The 16,775-nt window shown below is 58.4% G+C and overlaps 2 protein-coding genes and 1 long non-coding RNA gene across 24 annotated transcripts in view; 1 reads left to right on the forward strand and 2 right to left on the reverse strand.

The window, feature by feature from the left end:
- The window catches only part of PISD (phosphatidylserine decarboxylase), a 36,692-nt gene extending 25,345 nt beyond the window's left edge, over positions 1 to 11,347 (forward strand). For 3 of the 10 annotated variants that reach the window (XM_040464030.1, XM_040464031.1, XM_040464033.1), the window contains exons 4-9: positions 6,640 to 6,805; positions 8,190 to 8,426; positions 8,593 to 8,731; positions 8,936 to 9,082; positions 9,303 to 9,463; positions 10,061 to 11,347. In XM_040464030.1, the coding sequence (XP_040319964.1) occupies positions 6,640 to 6,805; positions 8,190 to 8,426; positions 8,593 to 8,731; positions 8,936 to 9,082; positions 9,303 to 9,463; positions 10,061 to 10,285 (1,075 nt within the window). In that variant the 3' untranslated portion in view covers positions 10,286 to 11,347. Of the gene's footprint in view, positions 1 to 443; positions 639 to 1,210; positions 1,322 to 1,531; positions 1,855 to 4,501; positions 5,096 to 6,639; positions 6,806 to 8,189; positions 8,427 to 8,592; positions 8,732 to 8,935; positions 9,083 to 9,302; positions 9,464 to 10,060 lie in introns of those variants that run through there. The other 7 variants (XM_040464035.1, XM_040464040.1, XM_040464037.1 and 4 more) reach the window with 7 other exon arrangements.
- LOC121022665 (uncharacterized) lies at positions 875 to 1,686 on the reverse strand. Its single transcript, XR_005787041.1, has 3 exons — positions 1,624 to 1,686; positions 1,192 to 1,257; positions 875 to 963 (listed from the first exon to the last, which is right to left on the reverse strand). It is a non-coding gene; the product is annotated as an uncharacterized LOC121022665 (long non-coding RNA).
- The window catches only part of SFI1 (SFI1 centrin binding protein), a 104,657-nt gene continuing 99,175 nt past the window's right edge, over positions 11,294 to 16,775 (reverse strand). For 8 of the 13 annotated variants that reach the window (XM_040464017.1, XM_040464014.1, XM_040464013.1 and 5 more), the window contains 8 exons: positions 16,505 to 16,579; positions 15,559 to 15,633; positions 15,258 to 15,434; positions 14,921 to 15,180; positions 14,067 to 14,171; positions 13,738 to 13,969; positions 12,168 to 12,499; positions 11,294 to 11,691 (listed from right to left, as the gene is read on the reverse strand). In XM_040464017.1, coding sequence (XP_040319951.1) covers positions 11,403 to 11,691; positions 12,168 to 12,499; positions 13,738 to 13,969; positions 14,067 to 14,171; positions 14,921 to 15,180; positions 15,258 to 15,434; positions 15,559 to 15,633; positions 16,505 to 16,579 — 1,545 coding nt within the window. In that variant the 3' untranslated portion in view covers positions 11,294 to 11,402. Of the gene's footprint in view, positions 11,692 to 12,167; positions 12,500 to 13,737; positions 13,970 to 14,066; positions 14,172 to 14,920; positions 15,181 to 15,257; positions 15,435 to 15,558; positions 15,634 to 16,504; positions 16,580 to 16,775 lie in introns of those variants that run through there. The other 5 variants (XM_040464024.1, XM_040464023.1, XM_040464015.1 and 2 more) reach the window with 3 other exon arrangements.

Below are 16,775 nucleotides of genomic sequence, written 5' to 3' on the forward strand. Positions count from 1 at the left end.
CCGGCTGGGCCCTGCCATCTACTGGGGTAGAAGGACACTGCATGAATCACTTCACGGCCTGGGGCCAGAGGGGAACTTTGCTTTTACTGAGTCTGGTCTCTTTGGGGGTCTATCCCAGATTTTGTGTGGCAGGGGATTTGTATGGTAGGAGTGTGTCTGCCTGGAGGAGGGGGGGGGGTGTGGAGGTGGGGGCATCCTGTGCCTTCCAGGTGGGGTGTGGGAAAGAGCCAAGGACTTAGATGCCTTTTCGAGGGCTAGAAAAGGTAGCTGGCTTTCTGTTCAGTCCCAGGAAGCTGGCCCTGGGTGAGGTCAGCCACACGTTGAAGCCTGGGACTGCCCAGTTTGGAGTGAGGAGGAAGAATGGCCCCCAGGCCCCGGAGGTGTCGCCGGGAAATCCCGTGACCGGGCGGGGCTGGTTCCCTGGCCACAGCCCCTCCTCTTAAAGGGGCCCTGGGCCCGGTGGCTGGGTCTGGCCCGAGGGCGGAGCGTGACTGCTTCTGGTGTCCGCCCTCCATCCCCGCCCTGGGTGGTCCGAGTGGCCAGAGCTGAGCCCCCGCCTGCCTGCCGGGGCTTCCTTTCCGAGTGGCGCCTCCTTGGGCGTCGGCGCCTGACACCCAGCGAGACCGGACTACCTGCTGGTGAGTGAGCGGAGCCCGTAGTGGGGCCGCCCTGGGTGCCGGTCGCCCCTTGGAGCTGCGGGGCCCTGGGCTGGAGAGCCCACCCCACAGTCTTCATCCCTTCACGGGCTTCTCCTGCCCACATGGTGGGTCACGGGCTGTCCTGGATGAGCTCACTTCCGCCAGGCCGGGCAGCATCTCCTGGCCCTCAGCCGGCCGGGAAAGGGAAAATGCTGGGGCTCCAAGTCCCCTCTTGCTCGGAAAGATTTCCTCAGTGACTGGCGCCAGTTAGGGAAGAAAGCTGCCCTGTTCTCAGTGGGACCTGTAGGTGTCCTCAGGGTCTCACCTGAGGGGCAGAGAGGGGGGTGACAAGCTGCCCTTCACAGAGCCCTATCCCCAAAGGAAGGTTCTTTTCCTTTCTGGGATTCTTAAATCTCTTAGAAGTCCCGTGCTGCGGGGAGGACTGTCCCCACCTCCAACCACCCTTCCCTGGCTGCTGGCTTGAAAGAAGTATCTCTGGGTCCTTCTCTTTCCTTCCTCTTCTCTTGCCCAAGGCTTCCCCAAGATGGCTCACCCGTTTCACCTGGGGAGAATCCATTTTCCCTGTTCTCTGTTTTTGAAGTTTTGTCTGCTTCTAGTCCTGGAACACAGGGAGGAAGGATTGGTGGTCCCACCTGGACACAGCTGTTTGTGTCATGGTTCAGGTGAGCTGGGTGGGGGGCTGGGGGTGTCAGGTAGTGGCCCTGCCTTCCAAGGTGGAAGCGGGCCCAGAAAGTCAAGCAGATGGACACAGAATTTGGGGAAATGGGGACACTGAGGCTTTTCTGCTGTGGCTTCAGGAGGAGTGACCCTGACACCCAGTGAGAGTTCCGCTCAGGGAGCAAGAACAAATTTCTTAGGTTGTCTCTGGCAGGTTGTGTGCCTGGCTGCAAGGCCCTTGGTGCTCACGGAGAGCTTATTGGGGGGCGGGGGACAGACAGTCTGACTCCGTCCCTGCCTTCCTGACCTTGTCCAGACTCAAACCTGAATCCATCAAAGTCCAAGGGAACCAGTCAGGAGCATGGCTCCCTGCCCCCACACCTGTAGTAACTGGTAACTGGCCTGGGTTCGTCCATCTGACTTCAGTTGGAACGTTCCATTCCACTGAGGGGGTTATTGTTGCCTTCATTACAGGTTGTGAGGGGACATGGCAGCACTGGTCGGGTGTGAATACCCAGAATAGCACGTCCAGACAAAGGTGACCCCCTACCTGGTCCTGTTGGGCCGTCAGATCTTCTCATAGGGACAGCAAGTGTCCGTGTGATTTGGGCTCTTTCAGAACTACTGACTCCACCCTGTCCCTGCTCTCTTGCCAGTGGGAGCATACCTCGGTGCTCCCAGAGTTTGGGTTTGGAAACGGAGGTGGGGTGTTGGGAGTCAGGTCTAGGGGATGAGACGACAGGTCTCGGGTGAAAGTGAGGCATGGTGTTTCTGAGCAGAGCAGAGTTCTGGGCCAGTGTTGCTACTATGATCTGAGCCTCGAGGGGGTGAGCAGGAGGAGTGACCCTTCCCATTTCCAGATAGCCAAACTGATAGCCACAGAGCACCTGTGACTTGCAAGGCCTCTCCCAGCTCTCAGGGTAGGGCAGCCAGGATTGCAGTAACTGGATTGTCCCCCTCCCCCACCAAAGCCTAGCTTCTGAGTTCCCCTGTTCAGTATGGCTGGTCCTTAGGCCTTGTGATAACTTTAAACTCCTACTGGTCACAGCTCACAACTCTTCTCCACAGAGTGTCCTTGAGATGGAGGAGAGAGGGAATGTAACTGTACTTCCCTTGCTTCAGGGAGTCCTGCTTTTGGGTTCCTCATCTGGGCCTGGCTCCAAGGAGCCAGAGAGTAAGAAAATTTTGGCTTGGGCTCCAAGGGTCATCGCAGGAATGGAGGGCAAGTGGGGCACCATAATGGGGAGGCCAGGAGCACTGTTGGCCTAGGAAGTGGCTCTGCCTTTGGGAAGCAGAAAGGAATGAGCCTTAGGGGAGCCCCTTTCCTCCATCCTGCAGTTTTGAGCTAGACAGAGGGTGCCAAGCCTGTTTTCTGGGGACAGGTGAATTCATGTCTGCTCCCTGGGGACCTTTTGGGGCCCATGCATGTTGATTTGGAAGAAACTTGACAGTCTGGTCCCTGACCCATTTCGGAAGAGGATGTAGAGTGGTGGTGGAGGTAGGACTGAGGGCTCAGGACATCCTCCTGGCCCTGTGGGGGCAGTTTCTTAGAGTCTAGGATAGCAGCAACTTGAACTGGGCCCCCTTGAGCACCCTGCACTGCAGGAGGAAGGGTGAAGGCCCAGTTTACTGTGGTGGGCCATGAGGCCTGGCCAAGTCCCTGCACTGGGGGCCCGAGGGTAAATGAAATGGCAGAGGCATACACAGGAATCTGTTTTTGAGGACCTGAGGTTTTGGGTCTAGCTAGGCTTGTCTGTGGGCTCCAGCATGTGCCTTTCTGGCAGCATGCTGCAGTGGTCACTGCCCCATCTGGTAACATAGTGGGGGAAATAGGCAGGTTGAGACTGGGGTCCCCATCCTCTTCCACAAGGCCTCACTGGCCTCACCGGAAATCCCAGGTGTGCACTCAGTCTGAGTTTTCTCGAGTGGGGGCAAGAGCCTTGTCCTAGAAGTCAAGCACTTCAAGCACTGTGCCTAGTCCTGACTGCCTGTCACCCCTTTGGGCCTGGGGAGCTGACAGGAGGCCATTGTGGGGCCCCATTGCCTGGTGGGCCATGGAGGGGTGGGGTGTGTGCTCAGTACATGGGTGATATAGTTGAAGTGACCTGTCACAGATGGGAAAGTTAGGAGGCTCAGCATGGGTGAGGGATAGACACAGTGGTGTCCATGGGTCCCGGGGCCCAGCCCTTAGGTCAGAGGAGGCTCCTGTGCGTATCCGCTTCTGGCTGAGACCAGGTGCCCACCCATAGTGAGCTGTCCTGCCACTCAGGTGAGTGGCCTGGGGATGATCTCTGCTGGAGGGGTCTGGGTCCGGGGTGGCCAGGCCTTGCCACTTCCTTGGTCAGGGCTGGAAATCCATGCTTGCTTTCGGATGTTACTCAACCTGTGCTGGCTCCCACTGTACACTACACTCCCAGGGATTTGACTTGCCAGGGACTGGCATTTTCACCTCTGGCTGAGGTGCCTTTGCCAGGGCATCAGACATTCACCCTTGTGTGGGTGGAGCCGGGTCTGAGTGGGGCCTCTTGTTCTGTTGTGAGTCAGTTGGCTGTGCGGGGGTCAGCATTTGGCCTGGGACTGCTCTGGAGCAGGCAGGTGGCCCAGCTTGGGGACAGAGTGGGTGGAGGGCAGGGGCCTATGTCCAAAGCCTCAGGCCCCCACTGCTTCCCAAGCAGGTGTGACCAGTGCCTGTCTTCACGATAGCTGCAACCTCTAAGCTGCGCCCAGTGAGCCACAGGACCCAACTGAGCTGGGAAGCGGCCCACCAGCCACCAGCTGACCTCTGCTGGGTCAGCTTTCTGCCTTTGGAGCTTCTCTCAGGGCCTGCATCTCTGCGTCTAAAGATGGTGGCAAGTGCCTGTCCTCTGTAGCCTGCAGTTGGGATTGGAGGCCAGGCTGGTTGGGTCCTTGACTATCCCTGGGCTCAGACAGCAACGACTGTGGAATGTTTGCTCTCCTTTCCTATTATCTGTGAGGGCCTGTGGGCGTGTCCTCCCAGATCACCAGGCAGGGCCAGAGTGCTGTCCACAGCAAAGATCGGAGTGAGGGGCTGGTTTGGGCTTCAGTCCTGGTTGATATTCCTCAGATCACGTCATGAGTGTGCTAATCTGCTGAGGAGGCCTTGGGGGGGGGTCTGTGCCGGGATGGGAGGCTCTGATGCCTGGCTGTGGGGGGCTGGTGAGAGAGCTGGAGCAGGTCAGGTTTCCAGCGTCTGACCCCCACCCACTGTGTCTCTCTTGTCTTCCCGCTCCCTCATTCCTCAGATGCTGTTTTGTCACCTGAATGGAAAATGGGTCAGGTCCTGGTGAGGGAGGGGCCGCTCGAGCTGCAGACAGGCCGACGCTGGGTGCCCGCCTGGAGCACAGGGCTCAGATTCCAAGCTTGTGCTTCTTGCGCCCACAGGCGCCTGGTCCCTTCTCTGGCATTAGCTCGCTGCGCTGGAGGGGGCAGGTGGCCCAGCCTGGGGACAGAGTGGGTGGAGGGCAGGGGCTTGTGTCCGAGGCCTCAGGCCCCCACTGCTTCCCAAGCAGGTGTGACCAGTGCCTGTCTTCACGATAGCCCCAACCTCTAAGCTGCGCCCAGTGAGCCACAGGACCCAACTGAGCTGGGAAGCGGCCCACCAGCCACGAGGCGGCCAGCCCGAGGAGTGGTGACAGCGCAGGAGCTCCTGGCTGGGGGGAAGGGAGGAAGGAGGAGAAACAAAGGCGAGTGTGCCTGGCGCCGCCCACCATGTGTCAGTCAGAGGCTCGGCGAGGACCGGAGCTCCCAGCAGCGAAATGGTGAGATGCTGCCGGCCGCGTCCTAACCTCACTGTGCCCCGCCACGACCTCCGGAAGGTCAGAGTTCACGTCCAGCGGCCCCGAGGTGGAGGTGGCAGCAGGGGGCAGGGGGATCAGCCCCCGAGGCTGGAGGGGCCCGGCCCGGAGGGCCTGAGTCGGAGAGCCCGCTTCAGGTACCTGGGGAGGCGGAGCGGGCTGGTGGCCTAGTGTCTGCTGCTCCCTAATTGCTGCTCCCAGGCCCCCACCCCCAGGTGCTCCCCACCCTGCTCTGGAGAGGTGCCACTCTTCTAGGATTGGTCCCTGGGCTTCTGCAGTGATCAGGGCGGGTGGGGGAAGCCCTGGGGACAGCAGGAGTTTGTTCAGCTTTGTTTGGCCCCTACTACCTTCCTGAACCTTTTGAAAACACAGTGGGGTGGGGTGGGGTGGGAGAGAATGAACGCAGGGAGTCTGGTGAGCTGTGGAAAGAAGCATCTTCCATTGCCATCATTGAATAGCAGGTGCCCAGCCATCAGCTTGGCTCTCCATTTTTTTCTTTTTGGTATCAGCTGAGATGCCTCTTTGTTCCTTGGTTTGTTCAGCAACTGGGGGCAGAGGACATGGCTTCTCTGAGAGTGGATGGGAGCCTCAGATTATCCAGTTGAATGCAGTCTTTTTGCAAATGAGGAAACTTAGGCCTGGGGACATTCTCAGAGCGGGTGGGAAGGTGGTCTTCTGATGGCTGCACTGGGGCTTCAGGAACATTTTCTAGTGCTTAGGCATGAGACCAGGGGACTTGGGTGTCCCTGTTGTGTCTCAGGAGGCCAGGGTTCTGGTGAAAAGGCCCACCCAGCCTCAGATCCCCGCAAGGCTGAGCCTGTGCTGAATGCACTGAATTTGGGCTTTGTTGAAAGGAGGGGTTTGGCTGAGGTGTGTGACCCCGGCAGACCTGGGAGGTGGTCTCAGGGTTTCTGGGGAGGTTCCCCCCACCGACCTCTGGGTCTGTTTTGGAGAACCTGATGTGATGTAGAAAGACCAGGCAGGTGGATGGAGCTGTAGCTGTTAGGGGTGTGCGTGTGTGCAGGTACACGTTCATGGGTGTTTTCTTTTGGGGTCTTGCCAGGCCCAATCCCTTAATTTATCTGATGAGGAAACAAGAAGCCCAGAGCCTTGAAGAGATTTTCCCAGATCCTGCAGTGCAATGGTAGCCGTAGCTCCCCGCTGCTCTGTGCTTCTGCACTGTTGGGGCTCCAGATCAGACTGTCTTCCTGGCGCCTCTGTGGGCAGAGCTGGCCCCAGGAGTTGGGGGCTGTGAGGCAGGCTGTGCACCCTGTCTTCCCCATGCTGCCCCTGATTCTTAGTCCTCCTAAGCTGGTAGGCAGGTGGGTGAGACTGGGATGTGAGTCTGCTGACCAGAGGCAGCTGAGCCCCCAACTCAGAATGGGCTTGTGTTGAGGGGCCATGGCAGTGCTGCTGGACTCCATAGAGAGGCAAGCTTGCTGAGGGTGGGGTCGGGCCTCCCAGACCCTGACTGCTGACCTGGCTGTGCGCGGACATCTGCTCTGCAGGTTGCACTTCCCCCAGCTGGCACTGAGGCGGAGGCTGGGACAGTTGAGCTGTATGTCCAGACCTGCCCTGAAACTGCGCTCCTGGCCCCTGACGGTCCTCTACTACCTCCTGCCCTTCGGTGCCCTCAGACCGCTCAGCCGGGTGGGATGGAGGCCCGTGAGCAGGGTAAGTGTGCACAGACTGCTGGCCCGGCCGTCCTGGGTGCAGGCCTGAGGTTGGGACCCAGGACACGGAAACAGAGAAGGAAACAGTTGTCAGATTAGAGGTGATGATGTGGGTGCTGAGCCCCCTGGTTGGTCATCTTGACAGGCGAGTTGGTTGGGAAGGCCAGGCTGGTTGGTGGCCCTGAGGGCTTGCTGTGCACTGCCTGTTTTCCTTGCCTGCATTTGTGCCATTTAGGGGCTCTGTTTCTGAGAGGAACCCACACTGGGCATTCAGAAAATGGTGTCTGATTCCCTGGGTTCAGGTAGAAGAGAGCTCAGAGGTGATTTTGAGAAGAATGTGAATCAATTCCAGGATGCCAGAGGGTGATTCAGGAAGGCTGGGCCCCTTAGGGTGTGGATGCCTTTGAGGATGTGGGAGCCCAGGCAGAGCTGGATGAGGGAGCAACCTGGCCACCATTCCCTAGAGGGCTGGCTCCCTTGCCCTGGGCTCTCTGGGCAGGCTGACCCCAAGTAGGGCACCCTATGCTGAGACGGGCACGTCAGCTGTGAGGAGTTTGGGGAGCCATTAGCTCAGTGCACTGTAGAGGTGTTTAAAGTTGGAATGAAATTATACTTACACCGCGGGGACTTGGTGTCTAGGTCGGGCTGACAGGCAGCAGCTGCCAATTAGAGGCAGGTCCCACTGTGGCAGCGGCACCTGGGGTTTAAGAGGCACTCCCCCTCCAGGTCGCCTGGCCCTGGGAGTTTGGCCCGCGGTGCCAACAGAGACTGCTGGGGCCGATTCCCCTGTGCCTCGGGGCAGCAGCCCCAGGTGCAGACAGCTTTGTGGACCAGTCTCTCACAGTAGAGTGCCTCGGAGCTCAGGCAGGCTGGGTAGGGCGCAGCTGTGTCCGGGGGTGCTTGCCGGCTGGGGTGGGGGTGACAGTGATACAGCGCATCCTCATATGAAAGTCCCCGACCTTGTGCGGGCCATATTCCCTCCGCTGTTTGGACCAGAATGTGTGCTTTGGGCTGTGAACTTTCGCCTGCACCCAGGGTCCTGCCCCTTTCTGCCACAGCGTCTCTGTGCAGGTATCAGAGCCATTTATGCCCCTCCTTTCCTTAAGAAGTGAGACTGTGCTGGCCAGTCTCTCCTGGGGACCAGGGCAGTTGCTGTTAGACCTGTGTATAAAATGACTGAAATACTGAGTTTAGGTCACTGTGTCACAGTCTCGGCCAGTATTTGGTCTGTGAGAGTATTTGGGAAGCTCAGTCTGGTTCCTAGTAGGAAACAACCACATCACAAAGCCATCGCGGGTGCCCAGGTGGCCAGAGGTGGTGGCTGACTGGGGGGTGGCAGGGGGCACGCAGGGCGGCCCACTCATCTGCCTGTCTGTGGCCTGCAGGTGGCCCTGTACAAGTCAGTGCCGACGCGCCTGCTCTCGCGGGCCTGGGGCCGCCTCAACCAGGTGGAGCTGCCGCACTGGCTGCGCAGGCCTGTGTACAGCCTGTATATCTGGACCTTCGGGGTAAACATGAAGGAGGCCGCCGTGGAGGACCTGCACCACTATCGCAACCTCAGCGAGTTCTTCCGGCGCAAGCTGAAGCCGCAGGCCCGGCCCGTGTGTGGCCTGCACAGCGTGGTGAGGCCCAATCCTGCCCTCCACTCCTCCCTCCAGAAACGGGATTGTCACCTGTGTCTTTGGGAACCAGTCCCGGCAGCCTCCACTGGTGGCCCATGGGTACTCCTCTCAGGCTGGGGGAGTCCCCCTGCCTCCCTTAGTGGCAAGCCTTTCTCTGCCCTTTCAGATCAGCCCATCAGATGGGAAGATCCTGAACTTTGGGCAGGTGAAGAACTGCGAAGTGGAGCAGGTGAAGGGGGTCACCTACTCGCTGGAGTCGTTCCTGGGTCCACGCATCTCCACAGAGGACCTGCCCTTCCCTCCAGGTGGGTTGGTGCCTGGTGGTGGCCCCCACGGCCCTGCTGCAGCAGTGCTGGGCTGGGTGTCCGGGAGAAGGACGTGAATGGGTTGGGGAGGGAAGGGCCAGGAATCACTGTGTGGAGCTTCATGGCGTCCCTGGAGCCCACGTCCAGACTACACAGGCTCAGGTGCTTGTCTGAGAGCCTGGCCCTCGTGTCTGCCCCCCACAGCTACCCCCTGCGGCTCCTTCAGGAACCAGCTGGTCACTCGAGAAGGCAATGAGCTCTACCACTGTGTCATCTACCTGGCCCCCGGGGACTACCACTGCTTCCATTCTCCCACTGACTGGACCGTTTCCCACCGGCGCCACTTCCCAGGTTGGCCAGAGCCTCCCGCTTTTTGGTGTCAAGGGACCGGGGCTCCACATTTGGGGTGCTGAGGTGGGGAGGTGACTGCTTTAGTCCGGCCGGATGTGGGCAGCAAGGTGCAGCCTGGGGTCTAGCCCACTCTGCATTTGGAATGATATGGGTGGACATGGGACTCTGGGAGGCTGGTCTTCTTGCTGGGTGGGGAATAACAGTGTCCCTACCCCCACAGGTTCCCTGATGTCTGTGAACCCCGGCATGGCCCGCTGGATCAAAGAGCTCTTTTGCCACAATGAACGGGTGGTCCTCACCGGGGACTGGAAACATGGCTTCTTCTCGCTGACGGCCGTGGGGGCCACCAATGTGGGCTCTATACGCATCTACTTTGACCGGGTAAGCAGAGCCAGGCCCAAGGGCTGGGCCACTTGGAGTTCGCTCACCTCCTCTTCCATGCAGCCAGATCTATTGGGACTGTAAGTTCTAGATGGGCCCCTGCTAGGCCTGGCTCTGCTGAGCAGCTGCCCTGAGGAGGGGCTGGGTCCTGGGCTCCTGCTCTGCCAGCCCCAACCCCAGATGTGCTGCCACTTGCTCGTCTGGAGGTGGTTAGAGAGGGAGGGGGTTAACCTCCCAGCCCGCACTTTGCCTCTGCTGGGAACCCAGCAAGAACATTGAGCTCAGGGTGAGGCGTGCTGCTTGGAGGCTGAGCGTGTGAGAGGGTGGCCACTGCCTGTCCTTCCCCGGTAGCTGCCTTTCTTGGTGTCAGCTTGTGACTGCGCCTCACCCACCCTGGATGCTGGAGGAGAGTTGGGTCTGATTCCTCTATGTCTTTCTGGGTCCCAGTTCACAGCTGATACTGGGGACTGTGGTTAGACCTGGCCCATCAAGTCACTGTCCCTAGCTCCCTTTCCAGTCTGGGTTGGGGACAGGCAGCAGAGGTATGTTCCGAGTCCAGGAGCAGACTCCACATGCTGTGCCTCTGGCCTCCCACAGGACCTGCACACAAATAGCCCGCGCTACAGCAAGGGTTCCTACAATGACTTCAGCTTCGTGACGCATGCCAACAAGGAGGGCATCCCCATGCGCAAGGGAGAGCACCTGGGCGAGTTCAACCTGGGCTCTACCATCGTGCTCATCTTCGAGGCCCCCAAGGACTTCAACTTTAAGCTGAAAGCTGGACAGAAGATTCGGTTTGGGGAGGCTCTGGGCTCCCTCTAGAGCCTCTCTCCTGGTGGTGGCTACTCTGGGAGCTTTTTCAAACAGAAACAGGAGGGTCTTTTAGAGGGGAGCCTCCGCGGCTGGTCAGGGAGGGGTCTCAGGGCTGTGGAGTCTGACTAGGCAGGACCTGGGTGACTAGTTTCTGCTGTCCCAGAGATGTAGATGAGGTCACAGCCCCTGTTGACCCTGGACCTATGTGGTCCCCTCTTCCCACTCTAAAGAGAAAGAACATGTAGGCCAAGATGATCTCAAATTCCCTTTTGGAGATTTTTTTAATCTGTATAAACTGGAGACCCTATGTCTCCTGGCTGGGTGTTCAGTTGGTCTTGATTTCTGTTGTAAGACAGAAGTGGTTATGTATCCCCAGCACTGCTTTTTGGCCTCCCCTTCTGCCTTTCCTGCACTGACTGGGCTGTGCTGCCCCCAGAGCAGGGCCATGTGGCCTTTAACACAACTGCTTTCTGTTCCCAGTTCATCCCATCCTGCTTGTTTGGGAAAAGCTGTCTCTCTGCACTTGTGGCTGAATGCATCATCCTGGACTCTGCCAGCGTCTTCTGAGGGGGTCTAATGGTATGGCGCTTAGCAGGTCCCATTGAGTGACCTTCCGGAGCTGGCAAGTCCTCTTTCCAGTAAGCAAGACCAGTTACTGAATCCCCTGAACGGTGTCCAAAGTGAATGGACAGGCAGGCAGGGGTGACCTATGGGGGCCAGGGGAGAGCTTGTCCCCCACTCATATCCAGACCCACATAAAACATGGTAAGTTGCTGCTGTTGTTTCAGGGGCTTGTGTTGGAAGCAGAGGAGGAGCCTTGGTGTATTGGGAGGGGGCGGGTCCGTGCCTACCACACCTGTCCCCAGGTAACAGGTACACAATCCTTAGGGAGCCACTGACAGTGGGACCAGGGTTCAGGTTTCCTGGGGATGCTGTGAATTTCTCCTGCAGGAGAAGCCATTTGAACTCTTTCAACTGTATCAGTAGCACAGTATTTTTGTATGAAAAGTGGGAGACTTCTGAACAGTAATTCATTTAATTGCAACATTTTGAAATAAAAGATAAAACTCATTGCAGCTTTGCGTTCTGTTCCTGGAGGTGGGCTGAGGCCTCCCTGGGGCAATGACTAGCACAGAGCCCGCCGCAGGGCCTGGACGCGGGCGATGCAGGAACGAATGGGTTGGCGTTGGGCCTGGAGCTCAGAGGCCAGCTGCTGGATCTGCAACTCCACCTGGGGGACAGGAGGCTGAGCTGAGACAAAGCACAGCCAAGGGAGCTGTCCCAGGGCTGCCTGGGGTCTCACCTCCTGCAGTTCTTCCTGCACCTGCTGCTCTGCTTCATGGTCCTCAGGCCTGGGCTCCTCCTGGCTCAGTTCCAGCCACCGGCGCAGGCTTCTGGCTTGCCGCTGGCAGGACCTGAGGGAGTGAGACATCTGCTGCCAGCCCGGCCAGGCCCTTGGCAGTGCCTCCAGCTAGGGAAGCAGCACATCTGCTACTTCTGGTTGGGGCAGGGAGGGTTCTGTTCCTCTGTCAGCTTCCACCACCAGCTCAGGCAACTCAGGTGGGCCCTGGTGGAACTCCTCCCCGTCCCTGTTCCTGGGCGTGGGGGGAGACAGGCTCTGGACCTGGATCACAGACAAGACAGGACAGCCCCCTGTGCACAGGCCTGTCTTTTCTGCACCTTCATTGTGCACAGTCACTGGACCGCTGGCCTCGCACTTGACTTAGGTGGAAAGTTTTGCTCCCCTTTATCCTCTGTCCCACAGGTGAGGCAGACCTGAGCTGGACTGAGGGACACAGGTGCCACATGTGGGGGGTCGGTACAGGCAAAACACCCCAAGGAACCTGGCAGCCAGTTCTGGGGACACGGCTGGGGTTTTTCTGGGTCTTACGAGAGGTTCTGCTTCATGGTCTGGTAGTCCTGCAGTTGCTGCTGGATGCCCTCAAGCTCGGCCTCCAGGTCAGTATGGCCCATGGTAACAGGAGAATAAGCTTGATCTTGGTCACCCTCCCGGCTACGCCACGGCTGGATGGAGGGATTCCGGGCAGGGGCCTGAGCGCTCACAGTGTGGACAGGCCTTAGGCACACACCTGTGCCTGCAGAGCCTGGCCCGGGCCCAGTGCCTGTGAAGTCCCCAGGAAGCAGCAGGTGGGGGTGGGGGACACTGGCTGCAGATGGAGAGGCCTGGGGCACAAGCCCAGGGGTGATGGGCTGTGTAGATGCCTGTAAAGGGAGGACAGATGAGCAGGAAGGAAGGCTGGGGAGGGGCACCCAGGCTACCCACTGCAGGGGTATGGGGAGGTGAGGCCACAGGACTTGACCTAGCCAGCTCACCTAGTCTGGCCCTGGCTCTGCCCCTTTCTTCAGGACCTGATAGGAGGACGTCCCACAAGCAGCTCAAGGAACACTCCACACCTGTGCAGGCCAGTCCCGCCCCTTCCCCAGAGCCTGGCTCTTTACCTCCCCAAGCAGCCGTTTTACCCTCCCCTCACTCTGAGCGGCGGTCCTGCGCTTCAGGGAGAAAAGTGGTCAAAGGCAACTATCCTCGTCAAACCCCACACCTTCCGTTCCTTTCTGGTGACGACTGACCAGCTCTCTTCGGGCACCAACTCTGGGGGTGTCCCAACCCTGCTGCCGTCTCCTCCGTTACCAAGCACTGGGACCTTCTCTACCACCTGGCCATCCTTGCCCAGACTCTTCACTTGTATGTCACATGCCCTCAGGAGCCTCTGCCCCTTTCCTCCCAGGTGACCTCTTTAGGTCCCAAGGGTTTACCTTCACCTTATGTGGACTGAGTTTTGCTCTCCAGCCCTGACCACACCCAGAATCTTGTTGCTTTATCTCAGATTTGACAGGTTTAAGATAAACTCTTCAGGCTTTACCCCAAATGGGCTCCCTACCCCCATTTCCCTCTTTCAGTAAAAGAACTAGTTTTTCCTGGAGTTACTCAAGCCAGAAACCCAGGAGCCATCCTGGATTCCCTCCTCACCCTTATCAAACCCATCGGAGCATCGAGCAGGTCCTGCCTAGTCTGCCTCCCACGATGGGCTCTGCCCACAGCCACCACCTGATCTTGGCTCCCAGCACCTTCCGCTGGGCCACGGGAACACAGCAGCCAACAGGCCCCCACCATTTCCTACTTTCCTTAAAATCCAGACATTCCCCCAGGGCCTACAGGACCCTCCATGATCTGCAGTGTCTTCATCTATGTCTGGGGCTCTTTGGTCTCTACCTCTAGGATAGAAGCTTCACAAGGGGGGCCTTAGCAGCCTTTCCATACTGTGTCCCTAGGACAGGGACACCTATACTTAGTGAATGCATGAGTGGCCTCGCTGCATCCTCCTGAGCTGGCAGTGCTCTGGAAGCAGTGAGTACAGCTCCGGCTACAGCACCGAGCACATGAGGAAGAGCACTGAAGGCCAGACCAAAGAATGAGACCCCAGGTGACCAGGAGGACTTACCCTGGCAGGTGCTTCCACCCCACATGGCATGAAGGAGGAAGGAGGCAGCAGTTCTGGGCCCATATTCAATGTGGGGGGCAACTTTGGGCCAGGGTGACTTGGTAGGGTCTTGGGCTGGGGCAGGGGGCTGCCTGGGACCAGTGCTGTCCAGGCCTCTGGCAGGCAAGGCGTCATCAGGGAAGGGCCCGCTGGCTGGGTCACACCTGGGTTACACTCCCACGGTGCCTCAGGCCTACGCAGAGGGAGGGGCAGGAGGTGGTCAGGCCACAGTACCCTCCTGAGGACCAGGAGGGAAAGGGGGCCACTCACCCTAGGACCATAAAACATACCCTGGTCTCCCAAGGGTGCGACACCCCAGGGGCCCCTGGCTCTGCACGGGCTCCAGCAGGAAATGTGGGCGTCGAGGCTGCTTTCTTGCCAAGCGGGCAGCATTGCTGGGAAGAAACACAGGCCTGTTCCTCTAGGCTGCTTGGGGCACCCAGTCTGACCCCTCCAATCTTACAGGGAGACTGAGGGCCAGAGAAGGAGAGGCTCTTGCCCAAGGTAAGCGGTGAACCGGAAGTGATCCTGGGCCATATAGTACTTCCAGTAATTCCAATGAAGTAAGCCTGACGACGTGGGGATGCCTCACCCACATCATCTCACTTGACCTCTATAGCAACCTGGTGCTCCTCCCACATCAGAGTGGAAGCAGGCTCATCATGGTCAGACCCTATCAGGGCTGGGGGTAAGGGAGGCAGAGAGGACTGAGGCCCAGTCCAGTACCCAAACCCCCCCCCTCGCCCCCACCACAGGTAACCTCTCTGCCAGGCTCAGGTAGTGCTGGTCACTTGGAGCCGGTGTGCAGGAATGGGCCAGGTCACAAGCAGTAGGGTTTCCGAGAGGGAGCCCATTTCTCAGCTGTACGTGGAGAAGCAGGGAGACTGGAAGGTCTGGGGGCACAAGGGCGGGGCTGCCCTACAGCCTATATTCCTTTTCCTAAAACTACATGTTCTCTCCCCCATGCTCTGCAGGAACAGAGGATGCGGTCCTGTCAGTTGGGACCCAATGGGAATGGGAGGGATGTGACAGGATTCTACTGGAGAGGGGTCCAAGCAGCTCAGCCATGACCTCCCTCCTGTACAGTCCAAGCCTCTGCCCAGACAGGAAGAAAGGAGGACGAGGTGAGGGTTGGGCTACTCACAGCTCTAGAAGTTGGGAGTCTCCAGCAGCCAGGGCCAAGCTGCCCAGAGCTCCCCGTGACTGAGGATCTCGTGTCCTCTTGGCCTCCAGGGCGGCATCCCCAGCCCCAGCAGCAACACAGGTGGAAAGGGGACTGTCAAATGTCACTCTCCTGCTGGGCATGGTGGATGTCAGAGGCTGAGGCTCCCTGCCCTGGCCCAGAACCTTCTGTTTCCACAGCATGGCACAGCGATGGACCACACGGTGGAGACTGTGGGCCGCCTGCAACAGGCCTCTGGTCAGGTCATGCCTGGTCCTGCCTGTTCCCCAGGAGAAGGGGTGGAGGACCCAGGGCTCACCTGCACCTGCTGCTGGGCATGCAGCTGCTGCCGGAAGGCCTGCATGCTGGCTGCAAACCGTAAGAGGCGTGTGGCACCTTCCTGAAGGAGCTGCTGGTGGTAGGCCTGAACAGCTCGCTCCAGTCGCGCCTTCTTTCTCCTCCTTTCCAGTACCAAGCCCAGCCACGCGGCCCACACCTCCAGGGAAAGGAGATGAGGCCCAGTTCACCTTGCTTAAGCCTCCCCCTGGAGGTGTGCCCTCCTTTGAGGCATGGCCCTCTCCTGGAGAGGCAGGGGCAGTGGGGTGTGGAGCCCCCCTTACCTTTGCCTGTAGTGAGAAGGACCAGAACCACAAGGCCCGGGCCGTGCCCCGCTGCTCTTGCTTCCTGTTCGCCAGCTAGGGGTCAAAAAGAGGACTATGGAAGTTTAGCCTTTAAGGAGGCTGCCCTGACCACAGCGTCCTGGTCACTCTGAGACCCTTTTCTCGCTGCCCTCCTTCCATTAGAAAGGGCCCAGTGCTGGTGGGCCAAGGAGTGATCCTTTGGGAAGAACAAAGGCAAAAAGCTCCTAGGGAAGGGAGCAGCTTGGGGCGGTGTGCTGGGCTCACCACACACCTGCACATGAAGGTTTGCTGGGCATGATGCAATCCTGCCTGGTGTTTTATCAAGTCCTTGGGAAAGACATGCATTTCATGTTAATTTTTTGGATATTACCCCTGAAATATTTTCTAATGTGACACTGTAGAAATCAGGCCCTGAAGTGACTTGAGCTTGTACAGGTCACAGGTAGAAGTGGCAGTGCTAGGAAATGATTAAGGTTGGGGGGGCCCTAGGACGAGGGTGGAATTAAAAATGTTAAATGTGGGGGTGCCCAGCTGGCTCCAGTCAGTAGAGTGTGAGACTCTTTTTTAATTTTTTTAATGCTATTAATATTTTTTTTGAGAGAGAAACAGAGTGCAAGTGGGAGAGGGGCAGACAGAGAGGGAGACAGAATCTGAAGCAGGTCCCAGGCTCTGAGCTGTCAACACAGAGCCCGATGCGGGGCTCAAACTCACGAAATGCAAGATCAAGACCTGAGCCGAAGTCGGATGCTTAACCGAGGCACCCAGGCACCTCGAAGCATGCAATTCTTGATCTCAGGGTCATGAGTTCAAGCCCCACATTGGGTGTACAGATTACTTAAAAGAAATGAAAATAATAATTTAAAAAAAGTTAAACATGGGCTTGGGAGGCAGTGGGAAGGGGAAGGGGCTTCTTGCTGGCTCCCACCTGTTGTTTCCATTGGCGGAAGTAGGCCCGGCTAAGAGTCTGGGCCAGGAGCTGGGCACCCTGCCTCTGCAGGAGCTGGGAAGAGAGCAGACAAAAGCAATCAGGGCCCTGTATCACAAACACCTGGGTGCAGCCAGAGGGTGAAAGGCTCTGGGCCCAAGTGAACTGTCCTCCCATCCCCAGGAAGAGGAGTTCTGGAGGAAGCCAAGGGCCTCCCATACCAGGCATGGGTGTCTACGGGACTCTGGAGGTCTCCCAGGTCTGATATCCC

This window comes from Herpailurus yagouaroundi, unplaced genomic scaffold (assembly GCF_014898765.1).
Source record: "Herpailurus yagouaroundi ecotype Mexico unplaced genomic scaffold, PumYag 428, whole genome shotgun sequence".
In the NCBI taxonomy this organism is placed as follows: domain Eukaryota; kingdom Metazoa; phylum Chordata; class Mammalia; order Carnivora; family Felidae; genus Herpailurus; species Herpailurus yagouaroundi.